The sequence below is a fragment of the Balaenoptera acutorostrata genome, chromosome 6, assembly GCF_949987535.1.
Source record: "Balaenoptera acutorostrata chromosome 6, mBalAcu1.1, whole genome shotgun sequence".
NCBI lineage: Eukaryota > Metazoa > Chordata > Mammalia > Artiodactyla > Balaenopteridae > Balaenoptera > Balaenoptera acutorostrata.
In genome coordinates this window covers 87,755,703-87,769,909 of record NC_080069.1, presented here as the reverse complement: position 1 = coordinate 87,769,909, position 14,207 = coordinate 87,755,703, and the positions used below count along the sequence as shown (strand labels likewise).

The 14,207-nt window shown below is 49.5% G+C and overlaps 1 protein-coding gene across 5 annotated transcripts; it reads right to left on the bottom strand.

Moving 5' to 3' along the window:
* Nucleotides 1-5,495: 5,495 nt before the first annotated feature.
* Nucleotides 5,496-14,207, bottom strand: DNAJB5 (DnaJ heat shock protein family (Hsp40) member B5). Of its 5 annotated transcripts, XM_007196938.3 has the most exons (5): nucleotides 14,071-14,186; nucleotides 13,092-13,233; nucleotides 10,492-10,736; nucleotides 7,063-7,664; nucleotides 5,496-6,920 (listed from the first exon to the last, which is right to left on the bottom strand). In XM_007196938.3, exons 2-5 carry the CDS (start codon nucleotides 13,157-13,159, stop codon nucleotides 6,687-6,689), a joined length of 1,149 nt encoding a protein of 382 aa, XP_007197000.2. In that variant the 5' UTR covers nucleotides 13,160-13,233; nucleotides 14,071-14,186; the 3' UTR covers nucleotides 5,496-6,686. The 5 variants fall into 5 exon arrangements, with proteins under 5 accessions (XP_007197000.2, XP_057404534.1, XP_057404536.1 ...); XM_057548551.1 differs by lacking the exon at nucleotides 13,092-13,233 and having other exon boundaries at nucleotides 14,071-14,207; XM_057548553.1 differs by lacking the exons at nucleotides 13,092-13,233; nucleotides 14,071-14,186 and adding an exon at nucleotides 13,293-13,619.

Here is a 14,207-nt window from a genome sequence, read left to right as displayed (position 1 = left end):
GGTCTTAGTTTCTGCACGAGGGCTTTCTCCAGTTGCGGCAAGCGGGGGCCACTCTTCATCGCGGTGCGCGGGCCTCTCACTATCACGGCCTCTCTTGTTGTGGAGCACAGGCTCCAGACGCGCAAGCTCAGGTGTGGCTCATGGGCCGAGTTGCTCTGCGGCACGTGGGATCCTCCCAGACCAGGGCTCGAACCCGTGTCTCCTGCATTGGCAGGCAGATTCTCAACCACTGTGCCACCAGGGAAGCCCTGGATCGTATATTTTTTTAAATCCAATTTTCCAATCTCAGTCTTTTACTTGGAAAGTTTTAATCCACTTATATTTAGTGTAGTATACGGTAGGGGTTAAATCTACCATTTTGCTTTTGGTTTTTTATATTTCTTATGTCATTTTTGTTTGTTTCTCAGTTGCTCCTTTACTGCCTTCTTTTTTGTTAAATAGATGTTTTCTGGTATGCTATTTTAATTACATTGTCATTTCTTTTACTATAGTTTTGAGTTATTTTCTTAGTGGTTGCCTTAGGGATTATAATTATCATAATTTATCGTACTAATTTAGCCTGATAAATCTTATCTGTATCTTATTTTATCTTAATAAATCTTAATTTATGACAATTTAGTTTGGACTAATACCAGTTCAATTTCTATAGTATATAAAAATTTTGCTCCTATACAGCTCCATTTTCTTCCCCCTCCTTTGTACTCTTATGGGCATACAAATTACATCTTTATACATTGTATGTCCAGCAACACAGATTTATCATTATTGCTTTATGAAGGTATTTTTAAAATCAGATGGGAGAAGAAAAGACTTACAAACAAATATACATTTATACTATCTTTTATATTTTCCTCTGTAGGTACCTTTGCCAGTGCTATTTATTTTTTTCATGTGGATTTGAGTTACTGGTCTAATTTCCTTTTTTATTTTTTTTCCAGCCTGAAGGACTCCACTGGTATTTTCTGTAGAGCAGAATTGCTAGCAATGGGTTTTCAGTTTTTGTTTATCTGGTCCTAATTCTTCCTCCATATTTGTGGATAGTTTCAGTGATTATAGAATTTTTCTTTCAGACCTTTGAGTATGCCATCCAATGCCTTCTGGCCTTCATAGACTCTGATGAGAAATAAGCTGCTAATCTTATTGAGGATCTCTTGTACGTGATGAGTTACTTTTCTCTTGCTTCTTTCAAGATTGTCCCTGTCTTGTCTTCTGATAGTTTGATTATGATGTGTCTAACTGTGAATCTCTTTGTGTTTATCATACCTAGAACTTGTTAAGCTTCTTGGATACGTAGACTAGTCTTTCATTCAACTTGGAAAGTTTTGGCCATTATTTTTCTGGTTATTATTTCTGCCCCTTTCTTTCTGTCCTCTCTTTCTGGGACTCCCGTTATTTGTATGTTGTACACTTGATGTTGTCCCACAGGTCTTCTAGGCTCTGTTAATTTTTCTTCATTACTTTTTCTTTCTGTTCCTCACATTAGATAATCTCAGTTGACTTATCTTCAAAATCACTGATTTTTCTTCCACCCGTTCAGATCTGTCTTTGAGCTCCTATTGAAAGTTTCATTTCAGTTATCGTACTTTTCAACTTCAGAGTTCCTATTTGGTTATATTTAAAAAGTAATTCCTATCTCCTATTTATAATCTCTATTTGGTGAGCCATTGTTTTCATACTTTCCATTAGTTTTTTCTAAAACATAGTTTTCTTTACTTCTTTGAAAATATTTTGAATGGCTGATTTAAAGTCTTTGTCTGGTAAGTCCAGTATCTGGATTTCCTCAAGGTCAATTTTAATTTATTTTTATTATTTATTTATTTATTTATTGGCTGCACCATGCAGGTTGTGGGATTTTTAGTCCCCTTACCAGAGATCAAACCCAGGCCCTCAGCACTGAGAGCATGGAGTCCTAACCACTGGATCGCCAGGGAATTCCCAGGGTCACCTTTTATTGATTTTTGTTTTTTCCCCTGCATATATGTATGGGCCATACTTTTTTGTGTCTTTGCATGTTTTATAGTTTTTATTGAAAATTGGACATTTTAAATAATATAACATGGCAACTCTAGAAGTCATATTCTCTCCAGAGTTTGTTGTTATTGCTGTTTTGTTATTTGCATATTGACTTTTCTGAACTAATTCTGTAAGATCTATATTCTTTGTTGTATGTAGACACTAAGTCTCTGCTTGATTAGCTTAGTGGTCAGTTAATTATTGAATAGAGGTTTTGTTATATCATTAGAACCGATGAGTTGCCCAGTCTTTGCTGAGAGGATATCTGGGACTATTTTAGAGTCATTTGCTGACATGCAGGACACCCAAGCTCCCAACCACTGTGGAACACTGATAACAAACCAAATCAACTGCACAGTCTTCAGCAGCTCCCACATCCTCAAACCTGGGAGGGCCGTTTGCAGCATAAATGGAGCCAGCTTTTCTAGGTTCTCCCCTCTCTGCACAATGAGTCCCTTGTAGCTGCTGTCCTGATTTCTGGTGGTTGCTCCCCACTGGAGTCTCCCTTTGTTTTATTCAGTGGAATTTCTAATGCCTGTTCCTTCATCCCCTCTAATTTAAATGCAGGCTAAATATTCCCCACTGCTTCCCCAGCCCTGAACCCTGTTTCATTCCCAGCCCCTACCTAAGGCCCACCTTCAATCCTTGCTCCTATTCTTACTACCTTCTTCTCCACCCCAGATTAGGGCCTTTGGAGTAAACTTTCCTAGGACCCAGTGTGAGGTATAGTCTCTCACTCCAAATGAAATAATACCTGTTACAGAAGCAGACTGAAAATTTGTAGGTTTTAACTTCTTTTTGTATAGCCTGGGCTCCCAGCCCTATGTTCCAGTTTCCATTTTTCTTAGAGAATTTCCTATAGATAATATTTGGAACCAACTAAAGCACCACCTTTGAAAGAGTTCCATGTAACACTAGTGGGTCCTAGCCTGCAGGATCCAAGAGTTTCTGGCACTGATGTAGCCTCAGGGCAACTAACAGACAAATCTCAGAGAAGGAGCGATCATGGACTTTCACAGTCCTCTGTGTTTATGGGCCAAGACAGCAATGATCTAAGAATGATTGGATTGTGGCACCCAGGAATTTTCTATGTGAGGGGCCCAGCAAAGTTCCAGTTAGAGAATGACCTAGGGAAGAACCTGAGGCATAGCCTGAGAAAAGGCCCCAAATTTAACCTGTCAAGAAATTCAGAAAGCAACCTAGTGAAGGTTTTGAGGGACCATTCTTCAGAGGAGATAAAAAGTGACTTGAGTCACTCAGGGAACGGATCAGGAAATGACCTATCAATGTGTTTAAAAGAGAACCTAGACTAGAAGCAACTGGAAAATGTCCTGAAGGTTTACTTGGGCAAGAAACTGGGGCAGACCTATTAGAATGGGATCCCTATAGATATGTATTGTTCATGGCTTGCTGCCAAGTATACTCTACCCCCTCCTGGAAAGTCCTATAGCCACTTGGAAACTGGATATTTGGTTTACTCAGTGAGTCAAGAACACTGCCTGAATACCTCTTGGAAGCTTTCCTTCCTTGATCTAGGCATTAGACAAGCATTAGTAAGCCCAGATTATATGGTTTGGGGTATGGTAGAGGTAGAGCTTACCTCGCAAGCTCCTTGAATCCATAAAACTGTTTAGTTGATAGAGACTCAATCATGGCCCCTTCCTCAGTCCATCCTTCTCTCTCAGCCACCCAACTGTGCAGTTGATTTGGTTTGTTTGAGGGATGGCTAAGCCGAGGTTGCTTAGCTGTTTGAAAGAAACCCTGAGGCAGGATGAGGGACAGGCCGATCATAGTTATTATATAAATGAACAAATGATTGTCATAGTACTGTCATACAAAATTACCCCCTGACACACACACAACTACTATAAAAGGATTCAGGGGCTTGATCAAAGTGAGATAACCCAATAAAGACCCCATTCCCCAGGACCTGGCTGAACCAGACTTTCTCCCAGTTTCTTTACTATCTTAATTTTTATACAGGTGTGTGTGTGTGTGTGTGTGTGTGTGTGTGTGTGTGTGTGTGTGTGTGTGTGTGTGTGTGTGTGTGTGTGTGTGTGTGTGTTTAAGGTTACACAGGTATTAAAGAACCACAAATCCCGCATGTAATCTCCAAGAATGATAAGGCTGAGATTGTAGGCATAGCTGCAAGGCCAATTTCAGGGTTTTCTCATTGAAGTGCCCCTGACCTCAGACAGCCTGGCCTCTAAGGTCTCATATTCTATCCCCAGAAAGTACTCAGTGGGGACATGATAATTTTCCAGATCCCAGATCCTCTGCATCCACAGGGAGGCCAGAGGGAGCAGTCTGGCCCAGCATACCTATATCCCAAAGCTTCGGGCCTCAGGAAAGAGCTAGGAAAAGAATTTAGCCCTGGGTGAAGAGAGGGACAACCCTAGGAGACCTGGAATAGGAAAACATTGAGTAGGGAATGCAGGATTAGGGATCTCCCTGCCCAGGCTGGGGGATTAGCAGACATCCTTTTGAACAGAAACCCCTTGGTTTCTGCACTGGAAGGAACAGGCTCCGCCCAAAAGTATTTATTCTCCCTTGAATAAAAGAATGAGCTTTTTTCATTGGTGTTGTCCCAGAATAAAAACAAGGGCAGGAAGATCCCTGTTAAAAGCCTAGACCTTGTCAGCCTCTATGTGGAGCCCAGGTACAGCTGAAGGCAGAGTTGTCTTCATAGCACTGGGGACACTGAAGTTCAGGAGGGCATGGCTGTCATGGGCCTGATCCTGGAAAAGAATCTGGGAGGAAAGTCAGTACCAGGAGGAAGTCCAGGCCCAGGCAGAGCCTGCAGATGAGCATTCCTGCGACTACAGGGCTCCTTCCTACCCAGATCCAAGGAAAGTGACAAGTGCATCATGCAGTCAACACACAGGCCCTGAGGAACAGAGTTGTCTCAGCAGGGACAGGCAATTCAAAGACCTGGACAGACATCCCTGGAAAATTTAGACTTAAGTATCAGTAACAGTGTTCATGCCTCACAGGAATCCTGTGTCTTCAGCCAGGCCCTGCTAAGCATGGGCCAAGGATGCCAGGTACCTCCAGCCACCCTCTCCACTTGCCTCAGGCTCTGTCTTTGGGAATGTGTCTCTTCTAGTCAGTCAGAAAGTCCTCCTCCATCCCTCCTAAAAGGAAAATTTCTCTCAAAGGAAAATTCCAGTCCATGTAGAGAAAAATCTATTGATTCTCATGCTAGCACATCCTTAGAGGATAGTCTCTATTTCTCATAACCCAGGATATTTATTCTTTCCAAATATTTTTTGTTTCCTCTAATAGCTGAGTGATATCTTCTGTCTTTGCTGTGTTTTGGGTGTACATTTTGGAAATTCTGGGAATCTGGGCTTAGAGGAAGGAAGGAGTCAGCTTCACTGTATATCGAGGGCTGCTTGGGCTTCTCAAAGGTGAGCGGGGCTCAGGAGGGAGATTGTCAGGGCACATCCACTCCTATCACAGGTTCGTTGCTCCTGCTCAGATTCCATATTTTTAAAATACTTTATTTTTTCCATAATACTGTCATTACAAAAAAATACAAAAAAACTACTATAAAAACATTCAGGGGCTTGTCAAAGTGAGAAAGCCTAAAAACCCCACCCCAGAACATGGCTGAAGCAGTCTTACCCTAGCTCCTTCACTATTTGATCTTTATACAATTATGGGAGTGGGGTGGGGTCACACAGGCGTCAGAGGGCTAGAAATTCCCCCACAGCCTCCATGAAGGGTAAGAAATAAGTAGCTTTATATATCACAAAAATGAGATTTGGGAGTTTAGGGGTGGCTAGGCCCTGAGTTCAGAGGTGTGGGGAGAAACCTGTGACCCTGAATCTCTTGGTGGGGAATAGCTGCCACCTGACCCAAAGCCCTTTCCCTTCCTGATGAAGGCTAGGAGACAGACCCTGCCCTCCACCTCTTTGACTTAATACAGCAGCCCCCTCCCCTTCCTCTACCTTTGCACACTCCTAAGAGCAGCAGGGAGGACAGTACTTCCAGCTCTGCAGAGTCTGGGCAGGGCAGCTGTCAGGGAGGCTGCTGAGGGCCCCTTCACCTCCCTTTCCCAAATGAAAAGTGTCTCGTGCTCAATGGCCCGGTTCATGGGTTATGGACCTTCCCTTCCTATCTCAACCCTGGAGAGGCACACACAGCTCTAGGTGTGTGCTTTGTGTGCATGAATATGTGTGTGATAACCTTGGACACTGTGGACTTGGGGGTGGGACTGGGGTGGGAAAGCAGTGTCCTTTTTATCCTCTTCCTCCCCCAGTAGGAGGAAGCTGAAGGGAAGGGAAAGGAGAGGTATTAGCAAAGCTGAGAGGGGAAGGAGGACATGCTATTTACAGGCGTGGACAAGGAATCTCTATATCTTCAAGTAGCACTCAGGTCACTCTCCAGCCACTGGAGTGGGAACTGGATTCAAAGCTTGTGACATGAAAATTAACCCCTGGCCTGGGCTAGCTCTCCCCACCTCCCTCCCACTCCCCCAAGGCAGCCCAGCTCTGAAAGGGGTCAGGGACAGGAACATTTTCCCTGAAAACCAGTGGTTTTTTTTTTTTTGTTTTTTTTGCATTTAGAAAGAGTTGCTAGTGTCCAGTGGACATCAAGCTGGGTGCACAATGGGTGGGGTGAGTGTGGGGCTATTGCTGTGGAAGGCTCTGGGCTGGCTGGGGCAGGGCCTAGGAGCACGGTAAGTGCTGCTTAAGGATCTGTCTTGTCTGTGGTGTTAATCTATCTGGGAAGCGAACTTTGAACTCAACAATGAGGTCTCCCCGCTGGGTGGGCACCTTGGGGAAGGGAAGGCCCTCCCCACGGAGTCTCTTCACGGTGCCTGGCTTGATGACATCATTGCAGGGCAAAGGGATCACTCGGCCATCAATGGTGGGAATGTTCACGGTACAGCCACACAGTGCCTGGGGAAAATGAGACAGAAAGTGAGGAAAAGGTAGGGTAGAGTGATTGGGAAGGGAAGAAAAGAGAAAGTGGGGAAAGAATGTCTCCATCACCTCCACCCCCCACCTGATAAAAACACACACAATCTGATCCAGGCCCCACCTCCTTGAGGCTGATCAGGGCACTGTAGAGCACGTTGGTGCCATCTCGGCGGAAGTGTGCATGGGGCTTGTCTTTGAGCACAAAGACGATGTCAGCAGGGATGTTGTCGGGTGTGGCATCGCCCTCTTTGGGGAAGGTGATCTTGGTGCCTTCCTTCCAGCCACGCTTGATGACAATGTGCAGGATCTTGTCCTCGGTGCGTACAGTTCGCCCGTCAGGGTTGAGGCGCCGCCTTGTGATCTTCATGCGTTTGGTGGAGCCGTGGTAGATTTCCTCCAGGGACACCCTCAGCTCATGCACCACAGGTGGGTCCTGCACCTTGCGCCGAGAGTACAGTGGTTCTGGGGCTCGCCTTGGACCCCTACTCAGCCCATTGAACCCAAAGCGGCCAAAGGAGCCAAATGGGTCCTCATCTTCATCCACATCCATGTCGTCTGGGTCAAAGCCACTGAAGGGACGAGTGGAGCGAGTGCTGGCAAAGAAGATATCGAAGGGGTTGGAGCCGCCAAAGAAGGAGGCAAATGTGGCGTGGGGGTCCCCATGAAAGGTGTAGTGAAAGGAGCCACTGGACCCCCCTGATGAACCGCCGCCGCTCTTCAGGCCTGGAGGGAGGAGAAGTTAGGGGCAGTATGGCTGGTCTCTGCCCCACCCCACTCTCCTCCCCCTGCCCTCTAGCTCCTAGTTCATGGACCTAGAGAAAGAAGCAAGCTTTAACTCCCACAGAGAGGGCTGGCCTAATAGAGTAAGAAAAATCTCTGGCAAGATTTCTACTCTTAATTATATGTTTAATAATAAGGCACATCTTGAGGTTCAAAGAGGCTGAAAAGCTAAGACTAGAAGACTGGTAAGATGTGACTTCCAGCACTGTAAACTCTTCCATGTACCTGTGACCCAAAGATGTCTCACAAAGCCTTGAATGAGTGGCCTGGGGTCACATTACAAGTCATACCTGGCTCCCATATCTTTGCTTATCTCCAAAGACAGGGCAAGAGGCAATCAGACAGAATTTGACCATACAGAGGGCTGTAAGTGACCTGTCCCAAATAAGGTGGCGATACAGTCCAGGAGGAAGTCCACTCTCACTCTACTTCTAGCATGGTTTCCTCTTTCTCTGACTTGTGCCCAAATGGGAAATCAGGAGGGCCCCCAAAAAGCAGGAAAGATCATTAGCTTGGAGAAGAGGAGCTATTTCTCTACAAAAAGTTTTCAAGTGCTTTGTTCCCACACTCATGGCTCACAGTGTTGCACAGCTCCAGGGGTTGCCATTCACACACTGGACAGACATAGATTGCAATGGGAAGGGAGCTCCTTGGAGTTGTACAACACCAAGGCTTACACCCCATACCTAATGTCAGAGCAACCAAAAAGGATAAGTGAGCTGGCACATTGCAGGTGGTGACCCCAGCTACTCTCTCTGGAGTCAGGTTCTGTCTAAGGGGCTCAGATTTGTGGGGGCAGTCTTCAAGGGGGATGGTAGTGGTGGTGATTGGAGTAGTTGGGGGGCTTGTGTGGGGAGGAGTGAGGAAGAGGATTAACACTGAGGGGTGGGGCCCAGGCTTGGGGAAGGGACTCCTCTCTTTGAGGGCTTTATCTAGAATTTCATTGGCTGTGGAAGCCTGAGCCTAAATTAGCCTCTTATTTCCTGGGACCACAAGAGGAGATTTGGGTTTCATTAGAGAGGCCAAGTGGCAAGCAATTCAGTGACTTGTGACAGCTGCCTCTTCACCCTTCCCCTAAGACTCAAGGTCTGTTCTTTCCTTTTATTGAGGGTCTGATTATCAGGTGAGTTCAAGAAGCTTGGCAGAGCCCAGTGAGAGAGGGAAGTTGGACTGATGATGACAGGAGGGGGTGACTTCTCTGCAAGGATTCCTGCTGTACCACTACCACCCCCCTTTCAAGCTGGGAACAACTTGTCCCCAGGGAGGGCTGCACACAGAGTCTATGTGCACAACTGTTCTAGCTGGCTACTGGGGAGGGGGCAGGGCAGACAGAAATACAACCCACATTTCCAAGGCTGCTTCTCCCTTCCCAGGCCCTGGATGTCTCCTTAAGGTTGTGCTGCATCCTCAGGAGCCCTCCTGGGATGTAGATCTCCATTAGAACTGGTGCCTGGACCTCGGGCATGAGCTTTGCCCTTCGCTTAGGTTTGGTCATGCAGAAAGCGGAGGTCTCCCAGCTCCTACCTTCTTCCTAATCAAAGGTGAGGCCGAGCAGAGGAATGAGTGCAATTCCTAGACAGGTCACATGGTGGCATGGTGTCTGTACTGCTTCCCTCTTCCCCACCACTACCCCTCCCATCCCTCTACCCCAGAGAGAAACATTTCTTAGCTGAGAGAATACTGGGGATTCCAGCAGATGCCTGGTGAATCTGGGAATTGGCAAGTCTAGTAGGTGAGGAGGGAAAAACGGAAGGAACTAGTGGCATGGAGAATAAGAAGAGGGGGTTGGGAGGACTGGGGTGTACAGAGGACAGGGCCATGGAACATAAAGCAAGGAGGAGGAAAGGAAAAGAACATTCTTTTGAGCACCTGCTTTGTATCAGGTACAGTATATATCATTAGCCCATCTAATTTTGAGACTAGAACGGGGGGAGTGAGGAGGAGAATGTGGAAGAAAGGTGGATGCCACTGGGGAGGAAGGACAGTTCCTCCTGGAAAGGAGAGTCCTCAGCTGTGACAATGTCTCTTAATATAGCCTGACAGGTGCTTGTGGCTGGCGGGTGGCAGGCGGCCCTGAGGGGCAGGCCCAGAATTAGCAGCTACATCATGCCCGTGGGATGTGCTGGGAGGAGCCGCCCTCTCAGAGGCTTTATTTGGACCTTTCCTGACACCCTGTGCGTGGCCACCAGCTACCCCAGGAGGGGGCAAGGTGCCAGCAGCAGTTCCCCTTCCACTCTTGCTTGGATCCCTGCCACTTCCGCAGGGAGCCGAAACTCTACCTCTGTTCTGCTGGCCTGAAGTGGGCAGGAAGGGGGCAGGGAAGGGGACAACCATCTCTAGCTCAGAGCTCCAGTGGTTAATTCCTCGGCTGCTTAAGGGCCAAACTTTTATGCTGATGACTGTAAATGTGCTGTCCTCAGAGAGCCACACACTCCCTTTCCTAACCTTCCCCATCAGCCAATGAAGAAGCGGGGACTTCAGGCAGGACTAATAAGGCTGGGAGGGAAAGAAGGGCGGGGAAGGTCTCTGGCTCTAGCTTTTCTAAGGCCTTAACTTGAGGAGGGAGAGGGGCAGAGAGAGGCAGGGAGAGCTGTGGTGAGCTGAGGCTGGGTAGTGGGTAGTCTCTTCTTTCCTCTGGATGTCAGTGCTGGGAACACTTGCCTCCCTCACCCCCTTCTCAGTCTCCAGTTCCCTGCTTTGAGAACTGGGTCACCCAGGACCCCAGACAAGGACAGGTGTCCAGTATCAGGCTGGAGCACTGCCCTCTTACCTTCCTCCCCATACTGGTCATACAGGCCCCGTTTCTTAGGGTCACTCAGCACGTCATAGGCCTCTGCGATCTCCTTAAACTTCTCCTCAGCGTTGGGTTCTTTGTTCTTATCTGGGTGGTACTTCAAGGCCATCTTCCGATAGGCTTTCTTGATCTCATCCTCATTGGCTCCCGATGGGATCCCAAGAATCTTGTAGTAATCCTTTCCCATCACAGCCACCGGACCGGCACTGGTGTCCTTGTTTCTGAAAGAAACCAGGGCCGATCCTTGATGCCTCTATTCCCTTCTACCCCGGTCCTGTTCCTGATGATCCTGCAATCCCTAAATGACTCACTGTGTAACTTTCAGCAGGTCATGCCTGTTCTGTGGGCCTCTGTCTCCCCATCAGTAAAATGAAAGGGTTGGACTAGATGATCTCTTCCAGCTCTGACATTCTAGGATTCTGTGATTCTTTCCTTAGCTCCTGGGTTTTCCCAACAGGAAGCTGGGGGCTGTGGCCCACTTCTTGGGGCTATTCTAAGGCCCAGGTCCTTGGGCCAGACTGAGGACTCCCACGAGCTCTGCTGAGTGAGGTGGCACCATGGACTGACAGACCCACGCACAGAAGCTGGTGAAGATCAGCGTACTGGGTGAGGTCACCTGAGCATCGTGGTCTCCTATGCCATGCCTCAGGCATAGTGCCCAGGCTAAGGGCAGCTGGGGCAGTGGCCCAGGACTGGGAACAGGCCTGGGTCTTCAGCCAGCTGCCTTGGCCAGCCAGGCTGAGTCAGGGTGTGTGTACCTGAATTCCTCTCGGCCATTGGAGACCCCAGGCCTCCCTGCCCCCGCTCCCCAGACTATGCTAAGCCTCACGTGTGATTCAGATTAGAGGATGACTCACAGCCTTTGGATACTGCTGTTCCTAACTCTCTCATTAGCAGGGCGGGGTGACACCGTCCTTCCCCCAACCAGGGCAACAGTTCCCTTTAGTCATTTCCCAGTGTCTACACACAAAACTGTGTGTGAAGACATGTCTGTGCCACCTAAGCATCAGTGTTAGTGAACAAAAGCATCCTGGAGGTAGGGCCTTTTAAACCTTAGTTGTTAGGAGACAACTGGGCACTAACCACCAGTTCCTTAGTACCTTCTCTACCAGTCCCTCCCTCTCACCTGCCTCATGGTTTAGGATCTGGCCCAGTGCCAGGCCCACACTCCTCTGATAGTCCCTGACATGCTGGGTGCAGGGGCATTTGTTATTTATATGAGGGAGCAACACAGGACTCTCATTCTTTCACTCTAATCTCCCTCCATCAATGTCTCTGTTGTGGATAGAGGGAAAGGCACTTTCCTGTAGCTAGAGCTAGTTGGGGGAATGGCCAGAAGCCATTCTCTTAACCCATCTGAGACTTGGCCAACCCCTGCCAAAGCCCAGAGAACCGGAGTCTTTCTAGCAATGTCCTGGGCTGGCAGCCACAGCTAAGGCCTGCTTTTTTGCCTCTGACTGCTTCAGAGAGATTACAGGGTGTCCTGGCAGGAGTGAGGGCTGTAATGGGTTAGGGGAGGCCTCAAGGGCCCAGGTAGACAGGGACAACAGCCCTAACTCCTGCCCCCACAGGGCCTGTTACAGGTGGCTGGGTTGACTCATGGTTCTGGGAGTCACCTCACTCTGACGAACAGAAGGCTCCATTAGGGCGGGCACTCCCCCTTTTCCCCTACCAGCATGTCATGCCTGGTGGGGGAGCCTGTGGCTGGGGAGGCAGAGAAGAAAGGGCATCTGGGGGAGGGCAGCCATTTTCGGAAGCAGCAGTAAAAGCTGTCTGAGAGGGAGTTGGGGGTGGTCTGCCGCCATCTCTGCCTCAGCCTACACCTTCTTTCCCCTGAAACTGGGAAGGAACCCTAGCACACCAAGAGGGTGCCCCCAGAGAACTGTAGCAGCTTTTAGGCTGAGGGTGAGTGGAACGCCTTGCCAGTGCTTTCAACCCTCCCCTCACTGTCCCTGCATTACCCCTTCATCCGGCCAGCTTCCTCCCTTGCACCCCCGCGCTAGCTGTTCTACACCTGTAATTCTCTTGCCTCCACAGACATAGGGCAAGCTCTTTCAGGAGTTGCCTTTTTTCCTCCTTCTTTCCTCCCTCCCTCCCCTACCCACAAGCCACGTGTTGGAATGACAAAGGAGCCCCATGGCATGGCACTGCCTTTGATGGAGAGAATGAAGAGAATGTTAATGTAGAGGCAGGACTAAAAAATGAGAAATGGCAAGAGGGACTGGTACAGGGAGGGGGGATGGTTGATACAGAAAATGAAGTACTGATGGAGGGGGATGAAGGATGACAAATGGAAATGTCTGAAGTGGCAAATGGGTTACCAATGGGATGTAGAGAGTTGAAATACTAGAGGAGGTGTTCGTGGAAAACGGATGCCTGAAGGGTTTGGTATAAGAGATGAATGACAAGGGGTGCAGTTCATTCAAATGTAAGGGTGGGACAGAAGGGAGGTTCTTATACGTAACTGGGGATGAGACGAGGATGAGATGGAGGAAGCGGGTAGGCAATGGAGGGGGATATGACATGGAGAATTTGACTCGGTATGGGTATGAGTGCCCTTCTCCAGAGGGACTTACCGAAACTTTACAAACCCATTCAGCGTCCACGCTCGAAGTTTTAAGGGCTCCAGCTGAATTTTAAACATCAAGCTGGCTAAGAAGTCTTCTCCCCAGAAGTGTGGGAAGCTCCGGAAAGCGCCTCGGGCCTGTAGTTGGGGTGCTGCTGGGGATGGGCAGGAGAGCACTGTACGCTTAAACATGCCCAGCCCAGCCCCTCACCTCTGATCGCTCCACTGGAGCCTGCTTGGAGAGCTGCAGCTCTGGAAGCCGCCTCCTCAGGTTCTCAGAGGCACTTGCCCAGCAAGGCCTGTCCGGTGCAGCAGGAGTTGGACCTGATCCCCAGGTGTGGAGAGTGAAGGAATAGGGTCCAGCGGTCACCTGCTCTCAGGTGCAGCGATGTCTGGCTGATTGTGAATGGCTGTATGGCTGTGTGACAGTAAGGCTGGCAGTGCGAAGAGTGTGTGCTTGTGAGTGGCAGCGTGTGTACCTCTGACAGGTGCGATTGTCTGTGAGGGCCTGAGAGGCAGCGTGTTCTCGCCTCTCTCTCCGGGGAGGACCAGACCCCAATCCCCAAGAATCTACTCAATGAAGTCACTGACAGGGAGTCTCCTCCCTCGCAGATGGGCGGGGCGGGGCGGGGCAGAGCTCGGCTGGGACAAAAGGCGCGGCGAGGAGAGGAGGGGAGGAGAGGGGAGGGGGCTCCGGCGGGGGAGGGTAGTCGGTGATGTCACCGGCGCTGGCTGACTGGGCTGGCTCAGAAACGCCTCCCCGGAACCCAGTGCGACCCGGCCCGACCCTCCCCCGGCTCAGACGCGGGCTGCCCCCTGTAAGAGGGTCGCGGACACCGAGCACCTTGCAGACCCCGAGCCTCCACACCCCCGCGGTGGAAGAGCCGATGGGCCCTCAGTGTCCCGACATCCCGACACCAGGACCCCTGGCTTCGCGACGCGCGACGCCCCCCTCCCGGGACCCTCGAGTCCTGGCTCGGCGCCCTCACCAGTGAGGAGCTGCGGGCGCCGCCGCGGTCCGTCAGACAGCCGCTGCCCCCTCCCCCGGCTCTGGCTCCGTCGCCTCCACTCGGGACAGGAGTCGCCCGCCCGCCCGGCGGCGGCCAGCGGGCCCGGGAACCCGCCC

Coding starts and splice junctions, on each gene's coding strand:
- DNAJB5 (XM_057548550.1), bottom strand. CDS start 13,273: ATGTTTAAGCGTACAGTGCTCTCCTGCCCATCCCCAGCAGCACCCCAA. Junction 10,737..13,091: donor AATGGGTTTGTAAAGTTTCG/GTAAGTCCCTCT, acceptor GGTTTCTTTCAG/AAACAAGGACACCAGTGCCG. Junction 6,921..7,062: donor CCCTGATCAGCCTCAAGGAG/GTGGGGCCTGGA, acceptor CATTTTCCCCAG/GCACTGTGTGGCTGTACCGT.